Genomic DNA, 17,018 nt, shown 5'->3' with positions numbered 1-17,018 from the left:
TCGAACCCACCTGCATTCAGACGGGCTGCCTGGCACTGCCATTCCCCGTTCTCCCTGGTACTGATGTGGATCAGATGTGTTCTGGGGATCTGATGGCCATTACTGAGCCCAGGGCTGCACATATTCTAGTTCTGGGGTGAACTGCCTTGTGGCTTATAGGTTGCTATGGAGAAAGGAAATAATTTTCTCTCCTTGTCCAGAATTGCAGAAATGATGATGATATGTGCACACATTTCGGATTTCATTTATAGAACTAGAACCCCAAACAGGAGTGGGGTAAGGACTGGGGGAAAAGGCAGGTGGTTTAATTGGGAAGGCAGAAAGATGGCTGACACTAGGACCGAACCTCTCAGAAACACTGACCAGAGTCGCAGAATGGCCCAGATGGAGCCAGAGTTGATCCAAAGAGCAAGCGAGCAGATGAACTGGCCCAGCCCAGAGCTGCTTTGAACCTATAAGGTCTAGGTTCAAATGTCAGTTCTCCTCGTTATTTTGGGCCATGAACTTAACCTCCCTCAAGTTCAGTTTCTGCATTTGTAAAACAGGGACAGTCATGAGAGTTCTGAGGATAAATAAAAACATGCCTGCGAGCCCCTTCCCACAGTGCCTGGGCCCACGCTCAATACAGGTTAGGACCTCTTTTCCCTCAAACCCCGAGCATCAAGCTCAGGTGCTGTATTAGACTGGGAAGACCTTCCCTCACCTCCAAGTTCTAGAAACCTACTTTAAAGCATGAGTTTTTGAGGCAGTTTGCATTGTGGTGGCCACTCTAGAATTTTCCTAATTTCTTTCTACTGCTTTCTTTCTCTCCAAGTCAAATGTTTCATCTTTTTGGGACTGGTAGATGGGGCTTTTGTAGAAGGTACAAAACTGATTTTTAAGCAAAGGATAGACTCTTTGCGTAAAATTTAAAAAACTAACAGAAAAGCTCAGTTATCCAGGGCAAAATTCTTCTGGACACTGTTGGAAATGAACGCTTCATGTAGCAATCCAGATTCATTTACTGCAAAGGGTTCACTCTCCAGGCAGCCACAGCAGGAGTGAAGGGAGAAGCGATGTGAAGACACTTTGAGGCCATAATCTTATGTAAACAGAAACTTTTGTCACGAATAATAAATACAGAAAATTAAATGTTTGATAAGTGAGCATGTATCCAAGTAGACGAATTTCCCTGGCGCTGAGGTTCAGCTCAGCTTTCTGCTCATCCTTGCTGATTTAATTCAATGAGCCGACCTGCAAACACAGCCAGCGTTCCGATGATGCAGACGAGCATGAAGACTCCGAGGAGAATGTGGTCCATCACCATTGCAACGTACTTCCATTCCTCGGCCGCCTGGGAGAGAGGAATATGTTAGAATTTCCGTAAGACGATCATGGACTCACGATGTTCGTGCTATCCATCATCTAGGGGCCCTTCAGTCTGTTGATCATCCCTCCACTGGCATTATGAGCTTTATTTTTTAAATAGGTTATTCACAATATGATGACTTGCTAAGATGGCCTAGGGGGTCACTGGGCACATCTTACATCAGTAGCTGCCCCTTGAACGCCAACCTTCCCATCAAGCCAAACCCATCCCTCTGTGCTCGAGCATTTGACCATTTAAACAAGAGGTGCAGATCTCAAGCCACAGAGCTTACGTTATTGGACTCCTGGTCTGACTTCATGGTCTCTGCGATGTATTTGATGCCCTCAATGGCACTTTTCACCTCGGGGTGTTTGATCAGGGGAGAGTGGAAACCCATGGGTGGAGGTCCCGGCTTCCCAGAAATGTCAGAAATATCAATGTCTTCTGTAAAAATTTTTTTGTCTTGTTTTTCTCTGGATGGTCTTTTCATCGTGGAGAAGAACATGATATTTGGGATAGTGTCGATAAAAACCTATAACAAAATGAAAAAAGTCCACGTATGGGAATTATTGTCAGCAGGGCAAGCATCAAACTCTGATTTTGCATAAGCAATGTGACCTTAGGCGAATTATTCAGCTTCTCTGGGCCTCAGTCTCTTTGTCCCTAAAACAAAAGGACTCTACTAGATTTTCTCAAAGCTTGCTCATCTGTAGCCTGTGACCCGTCAAATTACTAAGGCTAACAGAGATGATTCTGTAATGCCAGCAGCTTGCCACTGGAGGGAGCCTGTGTGCAGCTACTGACTCAAGAAACCAATGAAGCTTAAACTTCCAGACCCCCTGTAGGCACCCACTTCTTTCAAGGCCTGTGTCCTCATGATCAAAAGGTTAAAGAAAGGGCCCCTCCCGTTAAAAAAAAATATATAAGCTTCCGGCCCCACAAAACAGCTAGACTGTTTTCTTCTGTTTCTTGTTCCTGAAGAAATGCAACATAGGTATTGCCAGGAGTCACTTGGTCTTTAGAGAAGCAGGGACTGTCTCTCCTCCCAAAAGAATACATTCCAAGCAGTAGTTTCTCTGTCAATTCATAACAAATCTTCTGCATTGTGCACAAAAGACTGGACGTTAGCGTCTCTGTGAAGATGTATAGAAGAACCAACATATTGGAAATGTTAACACATTTTAAAATTCAGTAATGTAAATATTTGAGACCAAGTTCCTCACTAAAACTTTTTGACAATCTCTCATCAAGCCCCCTCCCTACCCCCACTCCCAATTTCTAGCCCTTATTCTAGTCTCAGCACATGATTCTACCAGCAAAAAAATAAGCAGTCTGTTCACAAACTGCAAGGCATAAAAACAGACATCTCACGATTTCACGGCATTTGAATAAAAGGATAGTGATTTATTCATCTTCTCTAATCAAAGAGATTCTTTAAGGCTGAGTTTGGAATGGGCTTTGTTAATTCTGGTTTTCTTATCTCCCTGGGCCGGTTGCTTGAGTTATTTATACCCAGCAAGAAGCCAAAGAAAGTTCCTTCCCCAAAACCCCTACAGCCCAGAAAGGACTTTCCGTTCCTAAGTGCCCACAAGGGTTACCTAGGAGGCCACTGGCCACACAGAAGAGTAGACCTGCGGATGCCTTGAGGGAGGGGCAGCCCTGGGCAAGGTGTGCCGGGGCCTTGCTTGCTCACCTTCCGCACCCACTCGGGCATGACGTGGGTGCTGGGGGAGCGGTGGTGTGTGTTGATGACGATGACGGTGATGATGATGGATGCGATGACGAACACCATGGTGAACAGCATGTACTTCCCAATCAAGGGCACCGCACTGGAGGTGGAAGGGATCAGCTCCACAATGACCAGAAGGAACACGGTTAAGGACAGCAGGACAGAGATGCTCAGAGTCATCTTCTCTCCTGGACAAAAGAAGAAACAAACACAACCCACCTGTTATGGGCTAAATTGTTCTTCCACCCAAATTTATGTGTTGAAACACTAAGCCCCAGCACCTCAGGGACTGTTTTGGAGATAGGCCTTTAACGATGTAATTCAATTAAGATGAGGTCTTAGGGTGGGCCCTCATCCCATATGACTGGTGTCCTTATCCGAAAAGGAGATTAAGACACAGACACACACAGAGGAAAGGCCATGTGAGGACCCAGGCTGAAGACAGCCATCTGCAAGCCAAAGAGAGAGGCCTCAGAGGAAACCAACCCTGCTGACGCCTTGATCTTGGACTTCCAGCCTCCAGCACTGTGGGAAAATAAATCTCTGTTGCTTAAGCCACCAATCTGTGGTCCTTGGTGAAGGCAGCCCTAGCAAACGAGCACACCACCAAAACCCAAGGGTGAGAGGAAGGTGACCGGCATGTTCTCAAGGTCTCGTTGTGGGGAATTTTTTCTGCACAATTTCCTGTGAGACCTTGGCACCTTAACTCTGCTGATGATGGCAAGTGGCAGGCATTTCCATTAGAGGCTGCCAAGCAGGAGATGCTACTTCACCTCTCGCCCAGCATTCCGTTTCTTGGCGGAACTCAGGGAACCCAGAGAGGTTCTGGGCGGTAATCAAGACCCCAGATGGCAGTTTTTCCGTCCGCAGCAGAATGTCTTAAACCTCACAAAACTGAACTGCGGCCTGGCCTACTTGTTACCCAGCAGGTGACGGGCAGCCCAGAAGTACATGTATCTTTTTCTCATTGTGGGAGCAAAAAAAAGCTGCAAGACCAAAGCCGAGAAAGGACAAAATCAATGATTTCACACCACTCGCTTTCTCATCTTCATCTAAGGGGATGATTTGGGGTTTTTTTTCTTGTTTTGACTTTTTTTGTTTTTCATACTAAGCGATGAGGGATTCCCCTTCCCCTGAATCTTTTCTCCAGGCCCTACACTTTCAGGGTGAACAATTCCCAGATGGTGTCTTGGTTGGACAAGGAAACAAGAAAGCCAGGGGCTGGATGGCACTGGAATATTTTTGTGGGGATTGACCAGCTCAGATGCAGTAGAGAGCCTTTGGAAGGGACTTTCCTTGGGCTGGTCTTGGTGTTTGTGTCCTGGGAAACCCCTCATGTGGCCCTGCTTTCCAGTGTGGAGCTTTTCCCATTCTGGATGCGTCCAGATGCTAGGGATATACACAGGATCCAGAGTGGATGCAAACAAGAAATTGTCAGTTTCTGGTGGGTAGGAAAGTCTTCAAAAGTAAAAAAGAAAACAGAATTATAAATATCGAATATTGATCAAGGTACATCCAATTTCTTGATTAATGATAATAACAATAGCTAACAATTATCAAGCAGTCTCACTGTTCTAAATGCTTTTCAAGCATAAATCATTTAATATTTATAGAAACTCTGATTAGTTTCCACATTGCCCTGCCTAGAGTGTTCTATCTTCACTTAAAGAAGCTTCATTTGATTAGAAAGGTGAAAAGATATTTGTTTGTGATGATTTGTTTAAGAATGAGTACAATCCCTAGAACATATGTTCTGTGGGGAAAATTCTGCCTTGTTCTCTACCTTATCCCTGTCTTGTAACAGTTGTTTAAACGGTATATGTTGAGTGAGCGAATGTGTAAGGTTTTTTTTTTTCTTGTTGGAAAGTTGGATTTAGACTTTTGTGGGTTTTTTTTTTTTTTGGCCTTTTGATAAAATTGTTATCTGTCATAAGTTTGAGGACCACCTTACCAGCTTTCTTTTTTCCCTGCTTGTCTGCCGTAAATCATTTAAGAGCAGTGACGCGCTTGCAGGCATATGTGTTCCCTTTCCCCCTTTTCTGTAGATTGTTGGTGTCTGGTGAAATTATGTCACAGATGTGATTACTCAGTAGGAGGTAAGTAAGTCGTCCAGGCTGATATGGGAGAAAGAATCGCCACTTGGGAAGTATGGTGTTGTGTGTAAAGATACTGCCATCTGGAGAATAGATACACAAAAGCTATTTTCAAGGGGCAAGCCGTGGGCAAAGGAGGCAAGACCTGAGTAGTCACGTACAGCAAGTGACTTCATGGAGTACGAGGCATCGGTAGTGCCTGTGATACACGCCTTACCCAGCACACTTCGGGGCACACAGCAGGTATTCAGCAAATAGGTGCTGGTGGTTATTCACTTAACCGGACTGAGCTAGGTATGCACATCTTCAGAGTCCCATTCAGCTCTCTGCCTGCTCTGTAGTCTGCCCCGGCTGGAATTTCACCGCTGCACATGGCCAGTCAGTACACGCATCCTCCCAGGGATGATGGTTTGGGTCTGTCTGCCTGTATTTGTTTATTAGCTGTGGTTATTTCTGGCTTCCCCCAAAATGGTAGCCCGAGATCCATCAGGGTCCGCAGCTGCCGCCATGGCAACTGCACCCACCTGAGTCTGTGGGCAGGTAGAACACCAGGCCGGTTAAGAAGGAGAAGAGCAGGCAGGGAATGATGACGTTGACGATGAAGTAGAGGGGCAGGCGCTGCATGACAAAGTGGTAGGTGATGTCCAGGTAGGGGGTGGAGGGGCAGCAGGCGTAGGACACCCAGTGCTTCCAGCCCCGGGACTCCTTGATCACCCATTCCCCGCTCTCCATGAAGTTGCTTAGGTCTGGCTGGTCGCTTTCCTGAGAAGATGGAATGAAACTTTGAATCCCCAGCCTCGTCACCCTGAGGAGGGGGAGGGTTTCCTAATCAGCTGTGACAAGGCAACGGATCCCCGCCCTGTCACATACCCAGGAGGGACCCTGGGTCACCCTCGCTTTGGGGTCTTAGGTTCCTCTCCTGTAAAATAAGGGGGTTTGGACTATTGGTATTCTCCATGTTGACTATACATTCAAGTCACTTGGGAGCTTTAAAATATATTGGTGCCCTAGCTCCACCCCAGTCTGATTAAATAAGAATTCTTGGGCCTGAGCCTGGGCATAGAGAATTATTTAAGCCCCAGGTGGTTCTCTTATGCAGTGCATCAAGAACCTTCCCAACCAATTGAGAACCATCAAACTAGACAATCCCCAAAGTTCGAATGGGTGCTGAGAGCCTATGATAATGGAGGGGCAGAGTTGGAGACCTGAATCACGCTTTTCCTGCATCCAACCTCCTCACAGTAGGTCACCACCCACCGGGTTGATGGCCACCACGGATCCGTCATAGGTCCAGGTGCCCAGCTTCATGCTGCAGTTCTGTTCGTCAAAGGGAAAGTGGGTGACGATGATCTCACAGTAGCTTTTAAAGATGGCGGGAGGTGTCCACGTGATGTGGCCAGTGTAGTCCAGGAGCACTTTGGTGAACTTGACAATGGCAAAGTCACCATCTGCACTACAATTGGGATAAAAGAGGAACAGGGATCCAAGTGACAGATGAGCCTTCAATTCTGCTTGGGGATGCTAACGGGAGACAGTTGTTAATTATTCAGGTGCTAATTATAGAAGCTCTCTTTTGCACTGCATCCCTTTTTATCTGTGGCAATGTTTTTCAAATTTGTCTGATAATAAAGATCACTGGGGTGCTTGTTTAAAATATAGATTCCTGAATCTAAAAAATAATACAAGTGAATCTTTACAGAACAAAAACAGACTCACAGATACGGAAAACAAACTTATGGTTACCAAAGGGGAGAAGGAAGGAGAGGGACAAATTAGGAGTATGGGATTAACGGATACAAACTACTATACTTAAAATAGATAAGCAACAAGGATTTAGTGTATAGCACAGGGAATTATATTCAATATCTTGTAATAACTTATAATGGAATATAATCTGCAAAAAATCTGAATCACTATGCTATATACCTACAACTAACACAATATTATAAATCAACTACACTTCAATAAAAAATAAAATAAAATATAGATTCCTGAGCACCATCTAAGTGCTGAATCAGGATATCTAGGGATGAATCTGAGAATCTACAGTTTTAAAGGAATAACAGGTGACATGGATTCACTGCAAGCCAGATTTTTCTTCCCAGTCCTCAGTAGTATTTGTGATGTTAATCTCCATGTATCCCTTTTCTGATATACTTTGAAAGTTAACTGAGAAAAAACCAGGAATTTAAAATAAAAACACATCTAGTGGCTCATTACGGGGACAAGCACGTTAAAGAAGTGGTCTATTACCTTTAAAGAACTATTTAGACCGCAGTGGGGTGGGGTCACAAACTCAGAGGCCTCCAGGGCCAGGCAGGCAAGGAAGGAGGGAGAGTTGAGCCTGGCATGGGGAGAGACCCTCTCTCCCCTGAGGAAGGCACCACTCAGCTCTGCCATGGTGTCTGCGTGGGAGCGAAGGCTCCATGTTGCCTGATATTGGATTCTTCCTTGGAAGCTGGGAATCGAGACTTTTAGTCCAAAGTCGCCATTTTTTTTTTTTTTGCTGTACGCGGGCCTCTCACTGTTGTGGCCTCTCCCGTTGCGGAGCACAGGCTCCGGACGCGCAGGCTCAGCGGCCATCGCTCACGGGCCCAGCCGCTCCGCGGCATGTGGGATCTTCCCGGACCGGGGCACGAACCCGTGTCCCCTGCATCAGCAGGCGGACTCTCAACCACTGCGCCACCAGGGAAGCCCCAAAGTTGCCATATTTTTGAAAGTTGGATTTTTCTAGAGAAGTTAAAAATTCAGATTTTAATGTATTTCCCAATTTTCAGATGTTGGCAATAATTTCTCATTAAAAAAGGCAACATAGTAGATACTAAAAAAATAACAAACTATTTCTGAAGGTCTTGTTCAGTGGGTGGTCTGCTCATTCCAGAACAGCCTGTGCCCCAGGGCCTTGGCAGAGAGCAGGACGGTATAATAGGTGCTGAAAAGTGGGTGGGGTCTACCTTGCTGGGCTTTCAGGGACATGTGGTATATATTGTGCCTCACTTCATAAATCAAGAGATTTTCTTCTCATTAATTTTTCCTTGGGACTGAGAAGAGGCTCTATCCAGAAAACTATGCAGCTTGAGACCCTCCCAACAGAGCAGAGGGAAAGGATGGTCTATGTCTCTCCTTTGAAGCAGGTGAAACAGGATTCTCTCCCCCATGAGGGTCTTTCTGAGTGAGCTTATCAAAAGGACCTGAGGATTTTAATTGCTTCCCTCAGATTCTAAGTGAAAGAGAAACTTAAAGAGATAGACACTCTGTCCTATGAGCATACTTGTCCAAAAGTTTACACAAATGATTGTGTACTTTGACTCAAGTTTGAATCCCAGGTCGGATTGGAAAATATGTAATAAAATATCAAAGTTGGGGAGGGTCATCTTAAAAGGTATCATTTCTGCTCACTAGCCCTGGCCACCTTGCCTGGTGAGTCTGCTAGAACGCACAGCCTGCTCGCTCCAGACACGTGCTATAGAATGTCAGACCACAAATCCTCTAGGCCAGTGTTGAATGCTCCTGCCTGGGAAGGATGCTCTTTGCAATGAACATTCCCTGACAAATGAAGGGCGTATGATAATGAACGTGTCATTAAATTGGAGTGTCTTGAATCACATTATAATTTCACAACATGCAGTCTGTCACAGAGCCCAGTGGATGGGCTACATAGGCATCCCAGGCCATCAGCAGCACGCGGCATCTTGGGATGCTGTGAGGATGTGATGAATAACAACCCCAGGAGGTTCAGACCTATTGGTCGGAAGGACATTTAATTCCAAGGAACTCAATTATATGATGTTTGGGTTCCTTGGATAGTTGCCATATACCCTACAGGAGCTCTCAGGGATTAAATGTCCCCCACCCTGCAGCCCTGTTTCAATTTGGCTCTGATAATTGTTTCTATTCATAACACGAGACACCATATGGCACCCCTAGCATGTCAACTTGGCTCTTGGTTTTTAAGGGTTATTTAATGTGAACAGTGGTGAGACGCATGCCAAGAGTGGCAGCCCTTCCGTTAGGGCACTTGGGCTCCACCTGCCCCCGTAATGTCCACCTTCTAATCCTGTCTGTTTTGCTTACTTGTTATAAAGAACTAGGTCCGGGTGCCAGATCTTTTCTGATGGAATGTGAATTTTTTTCACGCCACCATAGTCGTCTGGGTTCCATTTTAAGTTGTAATCCACCCATTGCTAGAAACGAAGACATTTAGTCGATTAAAAAATTAAAAATATTTTTAAAATCTAGGCTTATCAAGAGCTCTGATGAGCATGGTAATTCAGGTATGGACAGAAATTGTGTTCCAGTAAGAAGGGTTTGATTCAGAATTCAGTTTTCCCCTTAGTAACAAGTAAGAGCAAACACAGAGCACTGAGTACATGCAGGCACTGTTGTGAGCATTTTACCCATATTCATCATTTAGTCCTCACAATGTTCCCATGAGGTAGGAGTGATTATTGACCCCATTTTACAGGTGAGAAAACAAAGGTAGCCCCAAGTAACGCCACCAAGTGGTAGCAGATCTACCAGGTACACTGCCCACCTTAGGAAAGGAGAATGACCCTATTGGGAATGTTTTCCTCAAGCAGGCAACATCATATTTTTAAAAAGTATTATATTTTCTTCTACATTATGAAAGTAACATATACCCAATGCAGCAAATTTGGATAACACAATGTTGAATTGTCTCCCCCAAATTAATATGAAGTTCTAAACCCCCAAGAATGTGACCTTATTTGGAGTTAGGGTCTTTACAGAGGTAATTAAGTTAAAGTGAAGTCATTAAGGTGGGCCCTAATCCAATATGACTGGTGTCCTTATAAGATAGGGACATTTGAAGACAGATACATATTCAGGAATAAAGTCATGTGAACGTGAAGACAACGAATTCTGAGCAAAGGAGAGAGGCCTGGAGCAGGTTCTCCCTCACAAACTTCAGAAGGAACCAATTCTGCCAACACCTTAATTTTGGACTTCTGACCTCAAAAACTGTGAGACAATAAGTTTCTGTTGTTTAAGCTGTCCAGGTTGTGACTTTGTTCCAGGAGTCCTAGCAAATTAATACACACAGAAAAAGCACAAAGTACAACAAAAAATAAACACCAAAACATGATCCACAGCCCCACTACCCCAAAATATCTACTTTTAACATTTTGTTACATATCCCTGTTACCTAAATTGATTCCCTCTGGGCCCATGTTAAATTTCAGGGTGAATAAAAACAACATGAATGCAATTATCTAGCTGAGTTACCTGTTTCAGACGAACGTTGGTTGTCACGATCTGATTTACTTCATCCTGCAAAAAAGATAAGGCCCCATCTTTAGGAGGACAAGAGGGGAGCCAGGGGAGGATGGCCTGGGGTGGGAGGTGTGGAGAGCCTGGAGCTCTCTTGTCTCACCACGTTGATGAGCTGTATCAGCTGCAGGCCCACCGTCACCTCCACGGCCTTGCGGTGGTCTTCCACGGGCCGTACTACGCTGTTGTAGTTTTCAAATAGCTTTGCCACCAGGCGGGTCTCATGTTCGGAGCCCAGGACGAGGCCAGCTGAGACAGCAAACAACACACTCACTGTCAGAGTCTGCTCCCACCCTCTACACACACTAACGTGAGTAACTGAGGTGTGGCCAGCTCATGGAAGGCACGCAGGCCCCCTTGTTGAAGGGCTCCCTGATGCAGCTATTATTGCCTTGAATTCCTTTCCAAGTGCAGCTGCCAGTGTGGTCCCTTCCCAGTGGGGCATGCCAGATTATCATGCACTTGTACTTTGGACAGATGACATTCCTTCATCCAGCATCTGTCTGCATCAAGTTTGCTAGGAACACGCACACACAAGAAGAAAGGTCCACACAAAGTCGGTCTTGGTATTTCAGAATCTGGTCATGATGCAATGAAATCTCAGATTGGCTGGCCTCAGAGCCCATGATGTTATGAACAGCCCAAAATTGATGCTGATTCACACCCACTAAGATCTTACTCCATAATTAACAAAATTAAAATTGACAAATATTGGTGAGGTTACAGAGAAACTGGAATCCCCCTGTGTTGCTGGTGAGAGGTAAATGGTGTAGCTGCTGTGGAAAGCAGTTTGGTGGTTTCTCACACAAGTTATACACAGAGCTACCATATGACCTAGCAATGCCATTCCTGGGTATATCCACAAACGAACTGGTCATACAAAGATTTGTACATGGGGTGGGGGATGTATAAATTAGGAGGTTGGGATTAACGTATACACACTACTATATATAAAATAGATAACCAACAAGGACCTACTGGGCATTACACTCAATATTCTATAAAGAAAAAGAATCTGTAAAGGAATATATATACATATATATATGACTGAATCACTGTGCTATACACTTGAAACTAACACAGTATTGTAAATCAACTATACTTCAATTTAAAAAAGAAAAAATACAAACAAAAAACCCCCAAAGCAAACAAAAAATCTGTACATGAATATTCATAGCAATATTTACAATAGCGATATGGTAGAAACAACCCACATGTCCATCAATGGATAAATGGATAAACAAATTGTGGTATATCTATGCAGTAGAATATTATTCAGCCACAAAAAGGGATGAAGTTCTGATACATGCTACAGCATGAATGACTCCTGAAAACATTATGCTAAGTGATAGAGGTCAGACACAAAAGGGCACATATTGTATGATTTCATTTATATGAAATATTCAGAATAGGTCAATCCATAGAACAGAGAGTAGGTTAGTGGTTACTAGGGACTGTGGGGACTGGGGAATGGGATTGACTGCTGATGGGCCCGGGGTTTCCTTCTAGGGTGATGAAAAAGTTCTGGAATTAGTGGTGATGGTTGCATAACACTGTGAATGTACCTAGTGCCACTGGATCGTGTACTTTAAAATGGAAAATTTATGTAATGTGTATTTTACCATGGTAAATCTTACATACTTATGTATTTTTCCATAATTTTAAAAATAAAAAAAATAATCACTGCTGATGGGCCCATGTCCCAATTAAGTTGCTAAGAGTGAAAACCACATGTTCTGCTGACCTGGGTTTGGGGGTCCTATTTGGAGCATGAATGATTCCAAGGAATCTTTACTACGTTTTCCTTCGGGATGGAGGGCAGTATCATCCAGTATTCTCAGAGCCCACAGGCTTTGTGTGTCCAGCGTGATGTGCTCCTTACCAGCAGGCAGGCAGACAGACATTCTCGCCTGAGATTCCGAGAAGTGGGCTGACTTGTCTGAGGTCATGCGGCTAGGGCAGAGCTGAAGTTAGAGCGGGTCATTCTGTGCCGTGCTCCTGTACTCACTTTTAATGTTATGAATGTGCTGGAAACTGTACAGCTACATGTGCCATTATTCCTATGAGAAAATGTGTTCCAAATTCCAACAAGTTCCTTATGAAGGATCTCTGTAACTCAAGCCTGCTGTGGTTTGGAGGTTGCCTGTTCAGGTCTGGGAGAGGAAGTAGACACACAATCCATTTGTCCGGATTCGTGTAACCAGATCTCCCCTTTCCGCAGGTTGTTGCTGAAACTACACTTTTTCCCTGGGCCAAGACAGCTTTAAAAATGAAACAAGTGAAATGCTTTCCCTTTTTTCCCAGTTGTGTTAACCGATCACCACTAAGGCAGGTGATTGGTTGTTTTTTTTTTCTCCTTCGATCCTAAGTTTGGAAGCGTTTGTCAACAAAATAATTATTAAGTAAAAAGTAATTCTGTTTTCTATCTTTATTGATCAACAAAAATAATAACTAACACACCCAACTTGTTTTGTGCCAGACTTTCTTCTGTGTGCTTTATATGTACTAAGTCTTTCAATCCTCATAACTGGGTGTGGTATGTACTATAATTGTCCTCACTTTACAGATGAGGAAATTGAGGCCCAGATTTCATAAATGGTGGAGCCAGGATTGACACCCAGAGCCCATGCTCTCAACCACTATTTCTCATCCAGAACTTTATATCAGTTTGAAACAACCAATGCTATGGAATGAATTGAAACATGTTCATGCTCCCGAAAGTATGTGTTTTAATTAGCCTGTAGAGCTTTATTAAAGGTCCTGTATTTGTATTACCTTATTGAATCCTTATAAAAATCCTATGAGGTCAGTGTTTACTCCTACTTCACAGATGGGAAAACTGAGGTCTGGAGAGCTGAGCCATGTATTCATGGCTCCCAGCTAGTTAGAGGTGGGATTATAAGTGGAGGCCGTCTGACGAGAGGGCCTGTGCTCTTCACCACCTCCCTAAAGGCCAATGTATCATGTCCATTCGGATTTTTGAAGGTTTCAGTATAGCTCAGATATCTTTATTATGACCTTCCTGGACTCTATATACTGAATGCCTTACCTAGCCTACCTCTTCATTTCTAGTTTCCCAAATTTTCTGAACCTAAAAGGGTCTGTGCAGAGCTTTCATGTGGCATCTCCCCCAAACTACCTGCATTTGAGGACCCTTAGAGCAGCATGTTGTCCAAAGACCCAGGTTTTGCAGGTGCCCCACGGAGCCCCTGGGATGCAGCTGTCCTCTGTCCTCCACACCTTGTCTATCTTGGGGCCCACGTGGGGGACTGGTGTGGATCACTGAGTGCCTTGGCCACTGGGTTTGAGGTTATTGCTTTGGTGTTACCTTGGGCTGCTTATTTTTAAGTGACCGTTTATTCCAGTTTGACAGGAAGAACATACTAGAAAGCAACAGAGAGAGCAGATGCTCAGCATTCTGTGACAGGAAAACTATGCAGGCCAACCCTAAGTTCTGCTAGGGAGTAGGGACCACTGGGGAGCCAGGCACGGTCGGGGTTCCAGGGATACTCACTTCTTCCTCTGCGCCCTCGCCAAGGCCAAGGGACCTTGTGCCTTTCGTAATGAATTTCTAAGGAATTTCCAAGGAGGTCTCTATTTCTTAGACCATATTTGTTGGTATTCTTTTCTTTTTTCCTCCCCAAATCAGGGTAGAGTGAGAGAAAACTTACAGGACCTGAACTCAGAATTCTAGGATTCTGTTCCCAACTCCAGTATGGTCTGGAGAATTGGACCATCTCTTCACGGATTCAATAAATCATAGTAAATACTTTCTTTAAAAGGCAGGATGTAAATTAACAAACACAGACAAACACATACGTAATGTCAGAGTCTCCCTTTTCAGCCAAATCATGCTGGTCATCCCTATTCAGATGGTGGTAACATTAATTCATTCACATATTCGTTGAACATTTGCTGTGTGCAAAGCATTGTTTGAGTAGCTTTGAGGTTTTCCAACATGAATCTGATACAGATCCTGTCTTCCTACCTTCATGGACATTGATATATTCCATTTACATAAATAACTGTAAACAAGCTGGAAAGTAATATGCCATAAGAAAGGTGGTAATGAAGTGCTTGGGATTCCTGAGCTGGGGGAGAGGAAAGGTTGTAATGAAAGTGCTATAAAAATAGAACAGAGATCATTATGTGTTATGCTAACACAGGAAAAAGTGTCCCTCACTTTTGCCCCCAAAGGACTGAATCTAAGTAGGGGAACCCAGCCACAATTTTAAAGTGTTCTTTTGTCCCGTACTAGTCCAATCTGTATTTTTATGTGGGGAACAGCTTGGTGGGTTGGACAAAAGGAATTCTGTCCTGTTAATAGTCACCTTGGGTAATTCTTATCTCAACCTGGTGCTGTGTTTCTTGCTACCTTTTCAATTTCAGGCTGTGTTTTCTGATCATGCACATAAAAAAATGGAGTCTGATCACATTCCAAAGTTTGTACATGAAGTGACTTTGGGACGGTCAGTTCATGTCTTTTAGCCTCAGTTTCCCTATAATATAAATTTGAAGATGTTGGATTGCCTCGTCTTGCTCTAAATTTCTGTTAACTATCCATGTGAATTGACACCAGCAAACTCTAGGTTTGATCTAAATACATATCACATACTTCAAAAAATAGCTAAACTTGCATTTTTGGAGATCTTAGTGTCCTAAAAGATCTCTTAAGGATTTTTATATATAAACATATCACTTAAGAATTTTCATTGAGTGTAGTGTTTGCAAACACACACACACACACACCACCACCACCATCACCACCAAGCCAGCTTTGGTTGGATCGAGTCCAAATCCCAGAGGATATAGTTTATCAGAGTTTAGGCTATTTCCTTCAACTCTGCTATTGAAAACCACTTATAATACAGCTCTTCACCTCTTTTGCCCAGAAGACCTGTGTTTGTCAGAGCAGTATTAGAGAAGAGAAATCACAGAATGTCAGTCGCCTTGTTTCTCAGTTGATATGATATCACCAGTAAAATTTTATATGAAGCAATCAGCAAACATTTATTTCCCTCGACCGGAAGTTTGGGATTCAGGATAGCTTTTCAGCTGCTGTGTTGTGACACATTCCAGAGTTGAATGCAGGTCAAGGGCTGTGCAAGGTTTTATGGTTTCAATTCAAACCCAAACCTACATATAGTAGGGTCCTTTAAAAAAAAAAAAAGTAGGCCGTAATGCGTTCATATGAATTTTTTTTTTTTAGCTTCAGAAGTTTAAAAAATTACAAAATATTTCATCTTTCATGGAGAGAGTTTAGTTACAGTTATGAAAAGGTTTCTCCCTCCAGCACATGGAGCTGTCAATCTATCCTCTTCATTTTCAGAATTCTCCTAGAGCCATAAAAAGACTTGTTAACCACACTGCTTGTGATTGTAAGTCACGCTTCTAAGTTCCTATAGTTGTTCAACTATGATAGCAGCTCCGGGATGGTAGAAGAGGTGCTGAATCAGATCATACGGATTTACTAAGATGCAGGCACTGAAGGAAAGAGAGATTGCATGTCTACTTTGTAGCTTTTGACCAGGTAGCTCCTACTTTAATTGGATAACCCACCTAAAAATCTTTATCCACAAACCCAATCAAGCCAACATCGGTGAGAAACGGACAGAGCAGCCTGGGGCTGGTGAAGTCCTGCCATTCTGTGTTCCCATCAAAGAAGCAAGACTCTGGTTCGGGGGCTTCTAGTGCTTTAGCCTCAAAGGAGCAGCCCTGGCACTTACCTGAGCAGAGGCCAAGGAACAGCAGCAGTGGCCGGGGCTCCATGGGCTGGCGGTGGGGTGTTCGCCTGGGCCGCTCTCTGGCTGGACGCTCAGCTGCTGGAGGGTCTGGCAAGTGAGTGAGCTGAACCCAGCTATTGTTTACACCACCTGTTTGTGGCAGTGACAGCTGGGCTGCCCGGAGCCCTGGAGCCCGGGGCCGAGGTCCTTACGTTATTGCAGGGCGGACACTTTACACAACTGCTGGAACTTTGACAAGCTGAGGGTGAACTGCACTGTGTTTTCAATGCACCATGAGTCAGGTCTTCATAAAAAAAGAAAACACGTTAGAGTAGGGAATGAATTATTTTGCCCGGTGAGCAACTCCCTCCCTTTTGTATAAACCAGAACCTCATCTGTGTGGATTGATTTGATCAGGGTCACTGGGTCTGAGTAGATAGTCAGCTGTGTGTGTAAGACACTGATCATCCTAAATCACAAAAGTCCACATTCTACAAAGAGGAAAATTTATTTGCTCTGGTTCCCTCTAGGCTGAGAATGCCTGGGGCTTCTGTGAGGGAATGAATTTGAGAAGAGTGGGGTTGGTGCCGCTGGAGAGAATTCCATGTTTGATTGGGTTTGGTTTCAGTGGCTTCTTCCATAAAACTGGTTTTACGATAGCCCCCGGAGTGGCTGTCCCCAGCCCTGTCTCTGTATCAGGCAATACCTATCCTGCAGTGTGCCATTATCGACAGCAAACAGCCCACCTCCCATGTCCTGTTATTCAAGTGAGAAGTAATTAATGGGAAAATTGTCCCACTGCAATAAGCGCTGTTCCAGGCTCCTACTTCCTGCCG

At 44.1% G+C, this 17,018-nt stretch overlaps 1 protein-coding gene across 1 annotated transcript; it reads right to left on the bottom strand.

Moving 5' to 3' along the window:
- Positions 1-992: 992 nt before the first annotated feature.
- Positions 993-16,233, bottom strand: CHRNA1 (cholinergic receptor nicotinic alpha 1 subunit). Its single transcript, XM_029225643.1, has 9 exons — positions 16,186-16,233; positions 10,563-10,708; positions 10,415-10,459; positions 9,245-9,354; positions 6,428-6,623; positions 5,695-5,932; positions 3,042-3,265; positions 1,641-1,880; positions 993-1,333 (listed from the first exon to the last, which is right to left on the bottom strand). The coding sequence occupies exons 1-9, from the start codon at positions 16,226-16,228 to the stop codon at positions 1,202-1,204; spliced, it is 1,374 nt and encodes a 457-aa protein (XP_029081476.1). The 5' UTR covers positions 16,229-16,233; the 3' UTR covers positions 993-1,201.
- Positions 16,234-17,018: the final 785 nt, after the last annotated feature.

The sequence above is a fragment of the Monodon monoceros genome, unplaced genomic scaffold (genome assembly GCF_005190385.1).
Source record: "Monodon monoceros isolate NGI ecotype Baffin Bay Population unplaced genomic scaffold, NGI_Narwhal_1 Super_Scaffold_16, whole genome shotgun sequence".
Classification (NCBI taxonomy): domain Eukaryota; kingdom Metazoa; phylum Chordata; class Mammalia; order Artiodactyla; family Monodontidae; genus Monodon; species Monodon monoceros.
This window is presented reverse-complemented; position numbering and strand designations above follow the sequence as displayed.